The following is a 16,987-nucleotide window of genomic DNA, read 5'->3' on the forward strand; positions in this document are numbered from 1 at the left end:
AAAAAAAAAAAAAAAAAAAAAATTTAATTTTATATGCACAATTAAATTTTGTTGTTTGTAATTTTTTTTTTTTTTTAGAAATTTAATGATTAAGAAAATATATATATATTTTCTGTTATTATATAATTAAGGATTGGATTTGGTTTTTATGAAAAAAAAAAATTTATTTTTTTTTTCTTTTTTTTTTTTTTCTGCTATTCTTTTCTTTTTTTTTTATTAAACCCTTTCTTAAAAAAAAAAAAAATCAATTCCATTATGAAAACATTGTGTTATTTTAAAGGTTTTCTCTTTTAGGTTTTAATTTTTTATGTTAGTGGACAGTTTTTGACCAATTAAAAAAAAAAAATTAGGCCATTTTTATTAAAAAAAGATTTTTTGGATTTTGTATGTTAAAAAAAAAAGAGGCAAACCCATCGGCGCACATAAAACCACCCTTAGGATTTTGAAAGTTGGCAACCAATCCATTTTTTTTTTTTTTTTTTTTTTATTAATTTATTTTCTTTTAAAGAATTACGGAAAACATTAAAAATTTATTTAAAGAAACACTATTTTTAGATTAATGTTTAGCAACAAGTTGTTTCTGAAAATTTGAAATTGATTAAAACATTTAAGACAACAACAAATAAAATGAATATTGTTTAATTATTTTGAAATAAAATTTTAACCATATTTTTATTTATAAATTTTGAATTTAATAATTATCTTTTATATAATTATTTTTATTATTTTTATTGTTTCTTTTATTTTATTTATTTAATATATTTTTCTTTTCTTTTTTTTTTTATTTCTTTTTCTTTTTTTTTTTTTATTTCCTTTTTTTTTATTTATTTATTTAAATTGAAATTTTTTTTTTTTTTTTTTTTTTTTTTTTTAATGAGCCCAACCATGGAAAATATCATTTAATAAAACTGTTTTTGTATTTAAAGCTACACTAATATTTTTAGTGAATTCTTCAGCAGCCTCTTCATCTGATAAACCAGGAGCCAAAGCTTTTCTGAGGTAATCGATATCCTCAGCCACTTGTAACTCTGGTATACCTGTGCTTAACATTAGTTGGAATAAATTTATGAATAAATCTGTATTCTTTCTGAGGATATTATAAGCGGAGCAACATGTAGTGACAAAGCGTTTAAAATTCTCACTATCCTTACCGCCAACGATTGCCATATATTGTGGAGTGAAAATGAAAGGAGCTCTTTCTCTCTTGAAACCATACTTCTTTTTGTAGTTACCTAAAAAGTGACCGAAATCAATATGAAATAGATGACCCAATTTTGTGATCATAATATTATCGGAATGTCTATCACCAATACCCATGACATAGGTAGCCACAACATAACCAGCACAAGAGAGTATAAAAGTTTCCACGGCCTTATTGTATTCAGCTTCGGTTTTATTGCACTCTTTTAACCAATTGACAAGGGTTTTCTCCTCGAGTAATGCACCAGTGCCACCAGCATCCTTGTTGATATTTGCAATGGTATTGGCATTCAAAACCACCTCCAACATACCGATACCATCGCCAGTGGCAATACATTTATAGGGTTGTAGCCTAAGATCCATACCAGAGTTTTTCCAAAACTTATCCATAATTCTCAACACTTGTAATGTTAGAATATCTTGACGTAAATCATCACCAACCTTAAAGATCACAGTGAGAGGTTTTGCATGAGGTTCAACATTTTCAAAGACCAACCAAAGTGGTAACTTCTTTGAATCCATATATCTACATTTATCAATGATCAAACCCTTGGCTTCCCAACGTGGATCCAATGGCAATTGAAAAGTATCTGGGAATTTAATCTTTGAAAGACCTTCCATTAATACCTTTTTACGTTCTGATGAACCATTGGTTTGTTTGACTGCCATAGCTACGGTGTGTAATGATTTTAAGACTTGATTCTGTTTAATTAAATCTTGACGATGAGTACCACAACTTCTTAGATAACCCTCCAATAATAAACCATAACGTTCCTCAATCTCTGGTGTATGCATCTCTGATTTTAAAAACCAAAAAAAGAAATGCCCTATTCTCGATCGATTGCTAAGTGCACGTTGAATTAAGATATGAGTTAGGTCAGAGTTATGATAGGGTTCATACTTTAACACTTGGGTCAATTGTAAGAGGAAATCTGAGAATTCAGCATCCGAGAATGAATTAATAATTTTGATTGCGAAATTTCTAACATGTTCATCGGCAAACTTTGCATCCAATATCTCCAATGCTTGTACGGGTTTCAATAGGGCCCAATCATTCATTTGACGATAGGCATCGGTAACTTGATCAGGATCTATCCAATTTACAGAGAGTAAGAATTTAGCCAATGCCTTTGGTTTACTCTTATAGATATGTCTATAGCCATAGACCAACTTTTTATCCTCTGCACTTAATTGAACCAATGGATCAGAATCCATCAATGCTTTCAATCTTCTAGCTTCATCCAAATCCAATTTCTTTAACCCTACAGGCGATGGTAATGGTGAAGATGGTAGGGGTGATGAAGATGCAGCTGACGATGAAAATGATACAATCGATGGTGACTCTACACCATTACTACTAATGCTACTACTATCATTAACCATCATACTTTGCAATGCGGTATCAACATAAACTATAGGTCTAATGAAACTTTCAAATTCAACCAATAGAATAATTGGTTGTTTCGCAGCTTGATTATCAACACAAGTACCAATTGGATTGGCCCTTCTACCATCGTCCCACAATCTAAATGCCGTTGGACCCATACGTAACATACCTTTATGATTCATTAACAAACAATTACTCCAACCAATTGGAATTGATTTACTAACGACTTCATCCATTTGTGATTCCAATGCCTCTGAGATGGTAGTGACATAAACTGTGAACGATGCTCTTGCAGCCCTTGGTAAATAACGTATTGGAATGGTGAATGCAATACCTTTCTCCCAATTTGGGAATTCAACACTACCATCACCATATGAAGCAAGTTGTGCAATCGGTGTAAAAACTGGATTTGTCAATAACTCACCACCATAATACAACTCTGCCATTACAAATACATTTGGTTGATTATTCTTTCCATCTGCAAATTTATTTCTAGCATCTTCATTATTATTAAAATTTAAATTTCTTAAACCTGCAATATTAACTCTAAACAATCTCTTTACAATATTAATTGGTAATTTTGAATTATTTGGTAATGAAAAATTTTGAACACCAATTAATGTTGGTTGTTCACTACCATTACCACTACCACTACCATTACCTTCACTATCAATTGATCCTCTACTAATATTACTATTACTATTATTATTACTATTATTACCATTATTATTACCATTATTATTATTATTATTATTATTATTATTATTATTATTATTATTATTATTATTATTATTATTATTATTATTATTATTATTACTACTACTATCTTTATTTTCTTTATTACTATCTTTATTTTCTTTATTAGTTTCTTTTATATTAATTACAGTTTGAATTTGTTGTTGTTGTTGTTGCTGAATTGATTGTTTTAAATCATCAAAACTATTACTATTTATACTATCTAAATCTTCATCATAATCATCAAAATCAGAAGTTTCTAAAATTTTATCAATAAATGAAACTTTTTCAGAAACTTGATTTAATGATAATATTGAATTATTTGTTAATGATAATTCTACAGTTTGATTTTTACCAACACATTGACGAATATAGTCATAGTCCATTAATGAGAAATCACCACCTGAACCAGTTGGATAAAAACGTTGACGTGATGTTAGATTACCCAATTCATGAATGCATAGAATATATTCCCGGAATCCTGTAACCTTTAATACGAAATCATCTTGAGTTTTACCTTGAGTATGTACACGATCGATCATTGCAAACTTTTTAAAGATCTCTTTCTTCACATCACCAACTGAACTATTTGGACAACAATCTACACGTTTTATGATTTTACCATCACCAGGTAACAACACCATAATCGTGATCTTATTTGGTATTGTCAATGGTAATGGCTCTGAAGATACATAAATCATTTGAGATAAATCATTACGAGTACTTGTGAAATTCGATAATCTAAATTGTGCGAAATCTCTTCTAAAACTTACAACCTCTTGACCCTGATCCAAAACCCTAGTGAATGAAGTACCAATTAATTCGAAAATTTCCAACTCTGCCTGAATATGACCTTTAACATCAATAATTTCATTACTATTATTAATTGTTAAATCTAATGATGAATTTGATTTTGTAATAATATTTGATGATTGATTTGCTGTTGTTGTCGTTGTTGTTGTAGTTGTAGTTGTAGTTGTTGATGCACCATCTAATATTGTTGTTGATTCTGATTTTAAAATTAAATGTAATTTTGGAAATAATCTTGAAATATTACATGCTTGCATTAAAGTTTGTCTTCTTAATGGTAGAGTTTCATTTGAAATTGTACTATTTACAGAGAGTACTTTTAGTTCATAATGTTCGGGTATTAGGGATGGTAATTGGGTGAGACCATTTAAAAGATCACCATCTTTAAGATCTTCAAAGAATTTCGATTTAATTTCAATTGGTGTTTTATCAATTAAAAACTTTTGAATCACTCTTTTACCTGGTATACCCTCGAATACTACTTTAATATGATCCTCTTTTGTTAACGGTATCATAGTTTGTCTCCAAATATTCTCTTTTTTAATATGTTCACTTGTTGATGGTTTCTTTACTACTAATGGTTTATTCGATACGACATTAGGTCCACTACCACCACCACCCCCACCTCCAATTGATGATAATGATGGTGGTAATTGACTTGAAATCGATGCCCTTATACTATTAGGACTACCAATTGATCTTGGTGATGATGAAATATCTGATTCATCAAGTATGGTTTTCTTACTAATATTTAACATTGAATATTGTTTATTCTTTACACGTTCTCCTGAACTATTACTTAAATTACCTATATTATTATAATCTTTATTTGAAACTTGTCCTGGACTACTTGGTATACCATTACTACTAATTGTAAATTGTGTTGATGATCTACCAAATGCTGATATTCTTATTGAATTATTTGATGGTTGTGGTGATGATATTGTTAATGATGATGATGATGATGATGATGATGATGATGTTGTTGTTGTATTTGTATTACTACTACTATTACTTTCAGTTGGTTGCTGTTGCTGTTGTGATGGTATTAATTGAGTATAAGATGTAGTTGGTTGTGATAATCTTGGTGTTGTTGGTAATGATGTTGATGGTGAGTTTGTTGAATTTGACGATGATAATTGTACAATTGGTACTACAGTACTTGTTGATGATGATGATGATGATGATGGTGATGATGATGATAATGATAAAGTAATATTTGATGATGATGATACATTTGAAGAGGGTGGTATTAATAATTTTGATGAAGATACTTTCTTTGGTACTGCCGATATTTTTGGACCACCATTAACTGTTGGCACATTACTTGGTATTGTAGGTAAATTAAATAATAAATCATCTAAACTTGATTGAACTCTATTTGTTGGTGTTGTTGGGGCTGATGTATTTGTAGTTGTAGTTGTTGTAGTTGTTGCAGCAGTATTTGATGTTACTATTAATGGTTTAATTTGTGATTTTGATGTTATCATTCTACTACTACCACCACTATTACTATTATTATTATTATTATTATTATTAAATTGTTCATCATTTGAAGAAGAAGAAGATGATGATGATGGTGGTGGTGAAGATGATATTAAAATTGATGTTGTTGTGGTTGTGGTGGAGGTAGTATTATTATTATTATTATTATTATTATTATTATTATTATTATTATTATTATTATTATTATTATTATTATTATTATTATTATTATTATTATTATTATTATTATTATTATTATTATTATTATTATTATTACTTGTAGTTGTTGGTGATGGTGTAGTTGCTGTTGTTGATGATGATGATGATGATGATGTTAAATTATTACAAATTGGTTTACTACCAATACTACCACTTCTACTTCTATTTAATGGTGTATTTATTGTACTATCTAAAATTTCAAGGGCCGTCATATATTTTGTGACACCAGAATTTGATATAGTATTTATGATTTCTTTTTTCTCTTTTTCAATTGCTGGTGGTGGTATTTCATTATGTACTGAATGAATGGTTGATAATGGTTTATGATTAAATGTATTTACTAATTCTACAACTTTTGGTTTCGAGTTTTCCAATAATAATTCTTTACCATCATTTATTGATGGTAATGGTCCATTGTACATCAATGTTGAACTTTTTCTTATACTATTATTACTACCACTATTACTACTATTTACACTGAGGTTACTACCACCACCACCACCACTACCATTACTACCATTACTAAACTTTCTAATTGCTGCCTGTTGTTGCTCTGATGATTCACTAGAAAGTGATAATGGTGATATAATTCCTTCACTCATTTTCATCTGATATATTTATATATATATGTATATATTTCTATTTTTATATTTCTATTTTTATATTTCTATTTTTATATTTCTATTTTTATCTATATCTATTTATAAAATCTATCTATATCTATCTAATTATACAAAAAAAATAAAAAAAATAAAAAAAAAAAAAATCCCTTTTTTTTTTTTTTTTTTTTTCTTTATTCTAATAACTTCATAAATTGTTTGTGTTTTTTAAATGAATAAAAAAATTATTACTTTATTTATTCTAAAATAATTATACGTATAAATTGTGTTTATTAGTATAAATAAGTTGTACTATATAAAATTAAAAGATATAAAGGGGTCAAAAAAAAAAAAAAAAATATAATAAAAAAAAAAAAAAATAAAAAAAAAAATGTGTGGGGTAAAAAAAAAAAATAAAAATAAAAAAAACAAAAATAAAAATAAAAAAAAAAAAAAAAAAAAGAAAAAAAAAAAAAAATGAAATACTATTTTTGATTATATGGATTTAAACCTGTGAATTATAGTTTTTTTATTATAATTATTTTTTTGCAATTAATTTTATTATTATTACACACTTTATAATTAAAAAAAAAAAAAAAAAAAAAAAAAAAAACACCTAACAATAATATGTTGTTATTTTATTTTATTTTTTTTTTTTTTTGTTTTTTTTAATTTTTTATTTTATTTTTAATTATTTTTTTAATTATTATTATTTAAATCTCGATTTTATGGTTTTGTGTGTGAGTGTGTGTGAGTGTGAGTGTGAGTGAAAAATAAAAAATGTATAATGTGTCATGGTGTCTTTTCACCTCTACCACTCTCTCTTTCTCTCTCTTTTTCTCTGAAACTACCACTAACCAACTTAAACCTTCATATGATTATTATCATTTTTATTTTATTTTATTTTAGTTTTTTTTTAATTTTTTTTTTTTTTTAATTTTTTTTTTTTTTTTGATCACAAAACTGGAATGTGGTGGGTGAGTGTGTTGTCGTTGGGCTGTTGTTATTTTATTCAAATAAAAAGATAACAAAATATATACAATATATAAAGTAAAAATAAAAGTAAATAATAAAAATGAATTGTTTCTTTACTTTTTTTTTTTTATTGCTATCAAATAAAAATTCTTTTAAAAAAAAAAAAAAATCTGACTGCAATCGTTATTAGCCAAAAAAAAAAAAAAAAAAAAAAAAAAAGAACAAAAAAAAAAAAAAAATCAATTTTTTTATTTTTTTTTTTATTTTTTTTTTTTTTTTTTGTTCTTTTTTTTTTTTTTTTTTTTGGTTCTGTTTTTGGGTACCATAAATAATTCTTTTAAAAAAAAAAAAAAAAAAAAAAAAAAAAAAATCTAAATTGAGGGGTGGTTAGAATATATAAAAATCTCTGCATTAAATATTTCTTATTTTAAAATAAAAAAAAAAAAAAAAAATAATATGTATTGATTTATTTTTAAGCTTTTATTTAAAAAATATTTTACACACAACCAAACATGTTTGGTTTTTCTTTTTTTTGATACTTTTATAATATTATAATTCTAAATTTGAAAGGTAATTTTTATAAATTGAATGAGAACTATTCAAAATTATGAGAGCTAAATGTGATGTGTCTCTTCCCTTTTCGTAATATCTATCGGCCAATCTTAATGATTTAATATATTCATCATTATCAGCAGAAATTGGTACTGGAAATGGGAAACCGTATGAAAACAGTACCAAATTAGCCAAGATACGGCCCATTCTACCATTACCATCAATAAATGGATGTATGCTAACAAAAGCATGTAAGAGCCAAGCTGCAACTGCATATGGTGATGATTTAGTCGTTGGTCGGTATTGATTGTATTTCTGGACCAACCCCAACATTGTTTTCTCGATAAGCTCAGGTGTCATAAATATTCTTTGTCCTGCAAAAACATCTTCTTCTCTGTACACTCCATCACTCACAATAATACCTTTCATTAACATGCTGTGCCATTTCTTTATACTCTCTACAGTAAGCATATCATGTCTTTGTGAAAAAAGAAACACTTCTTTCAATACCACATAATGTTGTATGATCTCTTGTTTTCAATGCACCCGAATCTAAACTTGTACCATTACCAATAAAGTTTTGAATCATTTCGGTTGTTTCCTCAATTGTGTGGTTTATATTTTCAATTTTGTTTGATTGATAAACACAAATAGCAGCAGCAGAATTCCAAAAATTTATATCACCATCACACTTGAATGATGATTCATTTTCCTTTATTTTACATTCAATTTCACTGGTTTTATCTTTATTATTTGGTTCTTTAAACATTTTTAATAATTATTATTAATTTGATATCATATAAAAAAAAAAAAAAAAAAAAAAAAAAAAAATAATGTTGTTTTTTTTATTTAAAAAAATTTTTTTTTTCTGTGAATAATAATAATTATTCTTTTGAAAAAGTAAATTTGTTGTACATAAAAAAAAGAATTTTTTTATTTTTATTTTTTTTTCTATTTAAATATTTTTTTTTTTATTTATTATTTATTTTTATATGTGTTTTGTTTTTTTTTTTTTTTTTTCGTTCTCCATTCTATTTAAATTTATTAATTGTCATAAATGTTTGTAAACTTTTTCTCATATACCTTTCCAATAAAATTGTAAAGTCTTTCATAACAAATGAACAAATTACAACTGAAAAGAATTCACCAACACGACGCAAACGATTTGAAAGACTACTATGTCCAATACTTTCACAACAATTCATCCAACTTTCTAAAAATTGACTTTCTTCAAAAACTGAATTTAATAAACCTATATAATCTTGACCTTCCCTATATATATATTATATATTATATATTTTTATTTTTTTTATTCATTAATAATTTAATCATTATAATGATGATGACGATGATGATGACTATTTGAATAATAATAAACAACTTACAATTTTGAAGAAGGAGCTAAACGTACAGCACCTTTTGCTAAAGAGTTACCAAACTTTTTCATTTTATTTGCCCAACCTTTTTCATTAACTTTTTCAATTTTAATCTCTGGTATAAATGAAAGATGGAAATGTAAACTATTTTGAATGATATCTAATTGTGAACAGAATGAATCTGTTTCTTTTGAAACTGTTTCAATATTATTTTTATCAAAAGGTAATGAAGAATGATTGTGTTGTTGTTGTGATTGTTGTTGTTGTTGTTGTTGTGATGATTGTTGATCGGATTGATGTGATGATGGTGGTGTATGTTGTATATGAAGTTTTTTTAAATTTTGTAAACATTCTTGTAAAACTTCTAAACTTTTAATTTTAGTTTCAACGGCTGTAAATTTACAACCGGTTTGTTGCCAAATCGATTTTGGTATGTAGAGACGTGGTGTTAAATATGCACCACTCTTTATTGTTTTACTAAGTACTCTCATTAGCCAAAATGGTTTATATGATGGAAAAGCTGGTATTGGGTCTAAAAATCCTGATGATACAATTGGTATCTCTTCAACAAATGTAAAGTTTTCTTTAGTTGATGTTGCACCACCTTGTTGACCTTGTAATAATTGTTCTAACATATCTGCTCTATCTAAATATTGTTTTGACTTTCAAAATAAAAAAATAATTATTTAATATATTATTATTATTATTATTATTATTATTACTATTTATTTATTTTAATAAACCTACTTTTTCAATCATAGTTTTATAATGTTCATCATTTAAAGTTGATAAATCCTCTGAAGCATTCAATAGATTTGATGCTTCTCTATAATTATGAATTGCAACTGCATAATCGCCTCTATTATCTGCATTTACACCAATTCTTGCAAGTGCTAAAGCTTGTCTAACTGAATTTAATACTGTTGGATTTTCGCTCATTTTAAAAAATGTATTATGTGTATGTTACAAGTTATTATTATTATTATTATTATTACTAATTTAATGTTTATTATTATTATTATTATCGATTATAATAAATAAATAAGTGAATGAATGAATGAATGAATGAATGAATAAATAAATAAATATAGCTTTACAATAAAAATAAAAAATTAAAAAAAAAGGAAAAGTTTGAATAATTTTTTTTTTTCTTTTTTTTTTTTTTTCTTTTTTTAAATTATAAATAAAAAACAAATAAAACAAAATGTTAATTGATTGGTTTAGTTGTTAATTATTTGATATTGTTATTATTATTATTAGTAATAATTATTGATAATGTTTAAAAAAAAAAAAAAAAGATTTTTTTTTTATTATTTTTTTTTTGTGGTGGGTGGATTTTTTTTTTTTTTTTAAAGCGGTCTTAATACAAAAAAAAAAATTTATTTATGTTTAATTTATAAATATATTAATTATTATTATTATTATTATTATTATTATTATTATTATTATTATTATTACAATTACAGATTTAGTGTTTGGTGATTTTTATTTTTATTTTTATTTAATTATTTTATTTTATTTTATTTGATTTTAAAATTTTGGTATTAGTATTGATTACTTTATACTAATCCCTTTTTTTTTTTTTGTGTAGATAATTTTTTTTTTTTTTTTTATGATGTGATGAGTGTAAATAATAATTATTATGATGATTAATTTTACTATAAACAAACACACAAATTAAATATTTTTATTTTATTTTATTTTTTGGATTGCGAATCCTAATATAATATACACATTCACCAATATCAAAAAAAAATAAAAAAAATAAAAAAAAAAGGGTGCAAAAAAAAAAAAATAAAAAAAAAAAAAATCTTTTTTTTCAAAAAAAAAATAAAAAATAAAAATAAAAAAAATAAAATAAAAAAAACCAAAAAAAAAAAATAAAATGAAAAAAAAAAAAAAAACCAAAATTTTGGGTTGTTCTACAGTCATTTTAATTAAAAAACAAAAAAAAAAAAAGGAAGGAATAGATAATAAACAAATAAATAAATAAAAAAACAAATAAATAAATAAATAAATAAATAAATAAAAAAACAAATAAATAAATAAATAAAATTTTTTTTTAAAAAAAAAAAAAAGGTAAAACCATGGAGGAAGATAAATATCAACTCGTTTTACACAATGATGATTTAGAGAGGATGGTATTATATGACCCAAATAGTAAATCATTATTAGTCAGAAATTCAACAGATATGTTAAGACAAAAGAGTAAACAATTAGTACTTCAACAACAGATTGAATCACCTTATTCTCCAATGCCATCTTTAAGATCACCATCTATACCGACAACACCTACATTAGTTGGTGGTTTAAGTAGTCAATCTCACAATAATAATCATCCTTCAACTTTACATATAATGTGTCCATATTGTAAACGTTCATATAATAATAATAATAACAATAATATTAACAACAATATTAGTACTAATAACAATAATATCAATAATAACAGTAGTAATAATTTAAATAATTTAAATAATAATATAAATAATATAAATAATGGTATTTTTAATAATAATAACAACAATAATAGTAATAGTAATAATAATAATATCAGTGGTGGTAATAATAATACAATGGATATTAATGGAAATAGTATTGTTAGTGGTGTAATTGCACCATTTAATCCATCACCATATTATCGTTCACCAATTTCAGAACCACCATTCATATCAAGAGATTATTTCTTATTACTTCAAGATTCTTCAAAGAGTGGTGTTAATAATAATAATAATAATAATAATAATGATTCTACAACAACAAATAATAATAATAATAATAATACAACACCACCACAACAACAACAACAACAAAATAGTAGTGGATTAAATAGTGAATTTTTAAATATTGGATATTATAAAAAATTCTTTAAAGAAGATATAAAGATTGGATCAGGTGGTTTTGGATCAGTTTATCTTTGTAGACATTTAATTAATGGTGTTGATTTAGGAGAATTTGCAGTTAAAAAAGTACCAGTTGGTGAGAATCTTCCATGGTTATTTAGAGTTTTAAGAGAGGTTAAAGCATTGGAAACCCTAACAAAACATAGAAACATTATCAATTATAAACATTCTTGGTTAGAATATGATCAACCTGCTGATTTTGGTCCAAAAGTACCTTGTTTATACATTTTAATGGAATATGCAAATAATGGAAATCTTCAAGATTATATGGCTGAAAAAAGAGATTTAATACCTGAAAATGAAATTTGGAGTTGTATGTATTATTATTATTATTATTATTATTATTATTATTATTATTATTATTATTATTATTATTATTATTATTATTATTATTATTATTAATTATTTATTATTTATTATTAATATTTTACTAATCTATTATTTAATTTTATTTAGTTTTTATTGATTTGTGTCATGGTATTGGTTATTTACATCATTCAGGTATAATTCATAGAGATATTAAACCACCAAATATTTTAATTCATCAAAGTTATGATTCAATAACAGATAGAGAAGTAACACATTTAATGATTAGTGATTTTGGTACATGTGATACTATTGGCCCATTGGAATCATTGGCACCACCACTATATAAGAATAATATAAAGAGAACTGGTAATACGGGTACAATTGAGTATTTAGCACCTGAACTATTACAAAAGGGTGTCAATGGTGAATATAATAGTGATTATGATGAAAAATGTGATATTTGGTCATTGGGTATCCTATTGTATCAAATGGCCTATGGAACATTACCATATCGTTACTCTGGTGACCCATTCATTGATGAAGATCCAAATAGAAATTTACCATCGCTAATTGATGAGATTGCAGGTTTCTCTAACAATAGATTAATATTCCCACAAATTCCACAACGTTCACGTGATCTAAAAGATATGATCACAATTTTATTACGTGCAAAACCTCATGAACGTCCAACCATTTCACAAATTCTCTCTACTCATTTCATTCAATCAAAAACTAAACATTATACAATAAATCCAATTCATTTACCATTTACAAAGAGAAATAAATTTAAAAATACTTCAGTACATAATACAACTGCATCAACTATTAAATTACGTAGAAAAGGTTCAATTAGTACAACTAATTCAACAACATCATCATCATCATCAACAGCAACATCATCGTCGTTATCATCAACCACAATAGCAACAACATCATCATCAAATGCTATTAATAATACTACAGCAACAACAACTACTAATTCAAATTTGGGTAATAATAATAATAATAATACAAATGCTTTAATTAGTAGTAGAATTAGTCCAATTAGAAAAACTCAACTTGTTGAGGAGAATTCAGAAGATTCTTCAAATGAAATTGCAAATATTAATCCAAATAGGTCATTAATTCAACCAATAGTTTTATCAGATACTGATAATGATGATATTATAATTGATGATGATGATGATGATGACGACTCAACAAATAATAATGATACAAACAATACTGATAATACTGATGACGAGATGAATAGTGGTGATGTTGTTGGTATTGTAAATAATAAAAAATCATCATATAGTAGATCATCATCAATTAGATCACCTTCATCTTCAAATAAATTAAGACAAAGAACCATTTCAAATAGTGGTGGTAATAATGGTATAAGGAAAGCATTACCATCTTTAGAAGCACCAAGAAGTGGTAGATTTAAAAGAGCAGCAATAGTAATTCAAAGAGGTGTTAGATCATCAGCAGTTTATCAAGCATTCTATATGTTACAGGCTTTATTTCAAGTTTGGTTATGTTTTGATCAATGTTCGACTTGTCCAAATACTTTTCCTAGTCCGATTTTATTATATCCTTTATTATTATTATCTTTAATTCCAATTTTAGTTGTAAATAATAATAATAATAGCAACAATATGAATAACAATAATAACAACAATAATATAAACAGTAATGGCCAATTAGCACATCTTAATGGTAGTGGTGGTGGTGGGATTATCAATAATGGAAATAGAGATACAAAGAAAATTAATACAATAATATCAATAATTAGATTTATTTATTATTTTGTTATTTCAGTTTTATTACCAAAAGAAATTAGTTGCAAATCAACGTCACACATCATCCCAATTTTACCACCAATCGCTGATTATGTCGTTTTCCCATTATTATCACTTTTCAAGAATCTTACTCTATTAATTATAAATTTGATTTTCATATTTTATAGAGATTAAATTCAAAAAATAATAATAATAATAAAAATATAAATATAAATAATAATAAAGGAATGGTTTTTTTTTTTTTTTTTTTTCTTTCTTCAATATAAACATTTTTTTTTTTTTTTTTTTTTTTTTTTTTTTTTTTTTTTTTATTATTATTATTATTAAAGTTATTTAAAATATATCATTTCTTGTTTTAAAAGGAGTTTGATTAAATCTATTTATTGATGGTGAGAAACTGTAAACATCAGGTTGTAAAAAGTTTTTAAATGCTGCTGGTGTTTGACCTTTGGGTAATGGAGTTTTCTCCATTAGTCTTAACATATCTTTATCTTCTTCTGATAATACACGAGAATCATCATCGTCATCGTCAAATACATCATCTTTTGAATTGTGATTTATTGGTTTAGTATTTTGAATTATCGGTTTAGGTTTAACATTTTTAGGATTATTATTGTTAAAATTATTGGATTGTTGTTGTTGTTGTTGTTGGTGTTGTTGTTGTGGAGAATCTTCGTTGTGAATATATTGATAAAATTCTTGATTTTGTTTTTCTTGTTCATTTTGTTGTTCTTGTTGTTGTTGTTGTTCTTGATGTTTATTATTATTTTGAGGTTGTTGTCTATTTTGTGTAGGTTGATAGAGTTTAGGTTGTGGTGGATTATTGTTGTTTGGGTGTATATAGAAATGTTGTTGTTGTTGTTGTTGTTGTTGTTGTTGTTGTTGTTGTTGTTGTTGTGGTTGATTAAAATGATGATTTTGAGGTCTTTTTGAAATGAATTTATTATTTGAAGGATATGCTCTGAATATTGGTTGATTTGAATTTATATCGAATGGAATATGATTAATATTATGATTGCTATCAATTTGTCTAGAAAGATCAGATATTTTATTTTCAATCAATTGTATTTTATTATAAACTACAGAGGGTTGATTTTTACCACTATTATAATAAAACTTTCTTTCATTTGTATCATTTGTAAATTTCTTTTGTAAAACTGTAGTGGTAACCTTTTTATTATTATTTCCAATATTTCCAATATTTCCAATATTTCCATTATTACCCTTTTCACTATTTTCATTATTTAAATAATTTTCATTGGTATTATTATTATTATTATTATTATTATTATTATTATTATTATTATTATTATTATTATTATTATTATTATTATTATTATTATTATCCTCACTATTATCTCTAAAAGTAACAGTTTTCTTTATGCATGATGGATTGCTTGAATTATTATTATTTTTTGGTGGTGGAGGTGGTGTAATATATACATTTTTTGGGAAATTACTATTATTATTATTGTTATTGTTATTGTTATTATTATTATAATTTGTAATACCATTTTGAGTTTTAATCATAAAATTTGTATTTGTTAAATCATTATTAATATCACAATCAAAAAATAATGGCCAACTAGTTGATAATGTATTATTACGATTAGAAGTGAAACTAGTTGAACGAGCATTACTGTTATTAGTTTTAGTTAATTGATTAAAATCTAAAGAATTATATTCCAATTTCTTTGGGGTATCAATAACTATTGGAACTTGATTATCTGTATAAATGATTTGAGTTGGTGCAGATGGTATATCACCTTGACCATGTAATGATATTTGTTGAATACCTTCATCTTCTGATGCAATTGATAATAGTGCTGTAAAATTACCTGGATGTAATGGTGTAAATGATATACTACTTTCAAAATCCATATTTGGTGGTATACTAATTGGAAATCTATTACTACTATTACTATTACTATTACTATTATTACTATTACTATTATTATTGTTGGTGGAAACAATTGAAAATATTGGTTCTTGATAATATTGTTGTTGTTGTTGTTGTTTCATTGTATCATTCATTAAAATAATTGGTTTAATTGATTGCTGTAAATATAAATCTGTAACTACAAATGGTGTTGAATTTGTATTTGCCACTTTATTTATTTATTTTTAAATTCAAGAAAGTAATTGGAAATTAAAAAAAATTAAAAAAAAATTAATTAATATTATGATGATGGTAGAAATAATAATAATAATAATAATAATAATAATACAAACATGTAAATTTTACAATTCTTTTTTTACCAACATTAATTCTATCAAAATCAATTCCACCAATCATCACAATGCCAGCATGTGATGATCTTAATAAATATTGATTATTATTAAAGTTTTCATTTGAAATTATTTGTAGTTGTTGTTGTTGTTTAATTTGATTTTGTTTCTGTATATTTGAAATCATAATAAATTTATGTAATTTTCAATGGATTCATATATATGGTTTTCATTAAATTGAAATACCAAAAAAAAAAAAAAAAATTAAAAAAATTAAAAAAAAAATAAAAATTTAATTTTGTGAAAATTTTTTAAAAAAAGGAGGGAAAAATTTCAAAAGATTATAAAAAAAAAAAAAATAATATATTTTGGTATAAGGTGGGAAAATAATAAAAAAATATAAATAAATAATAAATAATAAACA

General features: G+C 24.6%; 6 protein-coding genes across 6 annotated transcripts; 1 reads left to right on the forward strand and 5 right to left on the reverse strand.

Annotated features, from left to right (window-relative positions):
• Nucleotides 1–870: 870 nt before the first annotated feature.
• Nucleotides 871–6,444, reverse strand: pikB (phosphatidylinositol-4,5-diphosphate 3-kinase; the record flags this gene model as incomplete). Its single annotated transcript, XM_634146.1, has 1 exon — nt 871–6,444. The coding sequence occupies one exon, from the start codon at nt 6,442–6,444 to the stop codon at nt 871–873; it is 5,574 nt and encodes a 1,857-aa protein (XP_639238.1).
• A 1,515-nt stretch (nt 6,445–7,959) lies between these two features.
• Nucleotides 7,960–8,391, reverse strand: DDB_G0283145 (hypothetical protein; the record flags this gene model as incomplete). The annotated part of the gene is made up of 1 exon (XM_634147.1): nt 7,960–8,391. One exon carries the CDS (start codon nt 8,389–8,391, stop codon nt 7,960–7,962), a length of 432 nt encoding a protein of 143 aa, XP_639239.1.
• A 43-nt stretch (nt 8,392–8,434) lies between these two features.
• DDB_G0283105 (hypothetical protein) lies at nt 8,435–8,731 on the reverse strand (the record flags this gene model as incomplete). Its single annotated transcript, XM_634148.1, has 1 exon — nt 8,435–8,731. One exon carries the CDS (start codon nt 8,729–8,731, stop codon nt 8,435–8,437), a length of 297 nt encoding a protein of 98 aa, XP_639240.1.
• Nucleotides 8,732–8,993: 262 nt separating this feature from the next.
• DDB_G0283107 (microtubule interacting and transport domain-containing protein) lies at nt 8,994–10,277 on the reverse strand (the record flags this gene model as incomplete). Its single annotated transcript, XM_634149.1, has 3 exons — nt 8,994–9,234; nt 9,348–10,000; nt 10,086–10,277. The coding sequence occupies 3 exons, from the start codon at nt 10,275–10,277 to the stop codon at nt 8,994–8,996; spliced, it is 1,086 nt and encodes a 361-aa protein (XP_639241.1).
• A 1,148-nt stretch (nt 10,278–11,425) lies between these two features.
• iksA (IKS family protein kinase) lies at nt 11,426–14,508 on the forward strand (the record flags this gene model as incomplete). Its single annotated transcript, XM_634150.1, has 2 exons — nt 11,426–12,554; nt 12,698–14,508. 2 exons carry the CDS (start codon nt 11,426–11,428, stop codon nt 14,506–14,508), a joined length of 2,940 nt encoding a protein of 979 aa, XP_639242.1.
• A 159-nt stretch (nt 14,509–14,667) lies between these two features.
• On the reverse strand, nt 14,668–16,750 carry DDB_G0283111 (centrosomal protein 75 kDa; the record flags this gene model as incomplete). The annotated part of the gene is made up of 2 exons (XM_634151.1): nt 14,668–16,442; nt 16,567–16,750. The coding sequence occupies 2 exons, from the start codon at nt 16,748–16,750 to the stop codon at nt 14,668–14,670; spliced, it is 1,959 nt and encodes a 652-aa protein (XP_639243.1).
• Between the last annotated feature and the right edge of the window lie 237 nt (nt 16,751–16,987).

The sequence above is a fragment of the Dictyostelium discoideum genome (assembly GCF_000004695.1).
Source record: "Dictyostelium discoideum AX4 chromosome 4 chromosome, whole genome shotgun sequence".
Lineage (NCBI taxonomy): Eukaryota > Evosea > Eumycetozoa > Dictyosteliales > Dictyosteliaceae > Dictyostelium > Dictyostelium discoideum.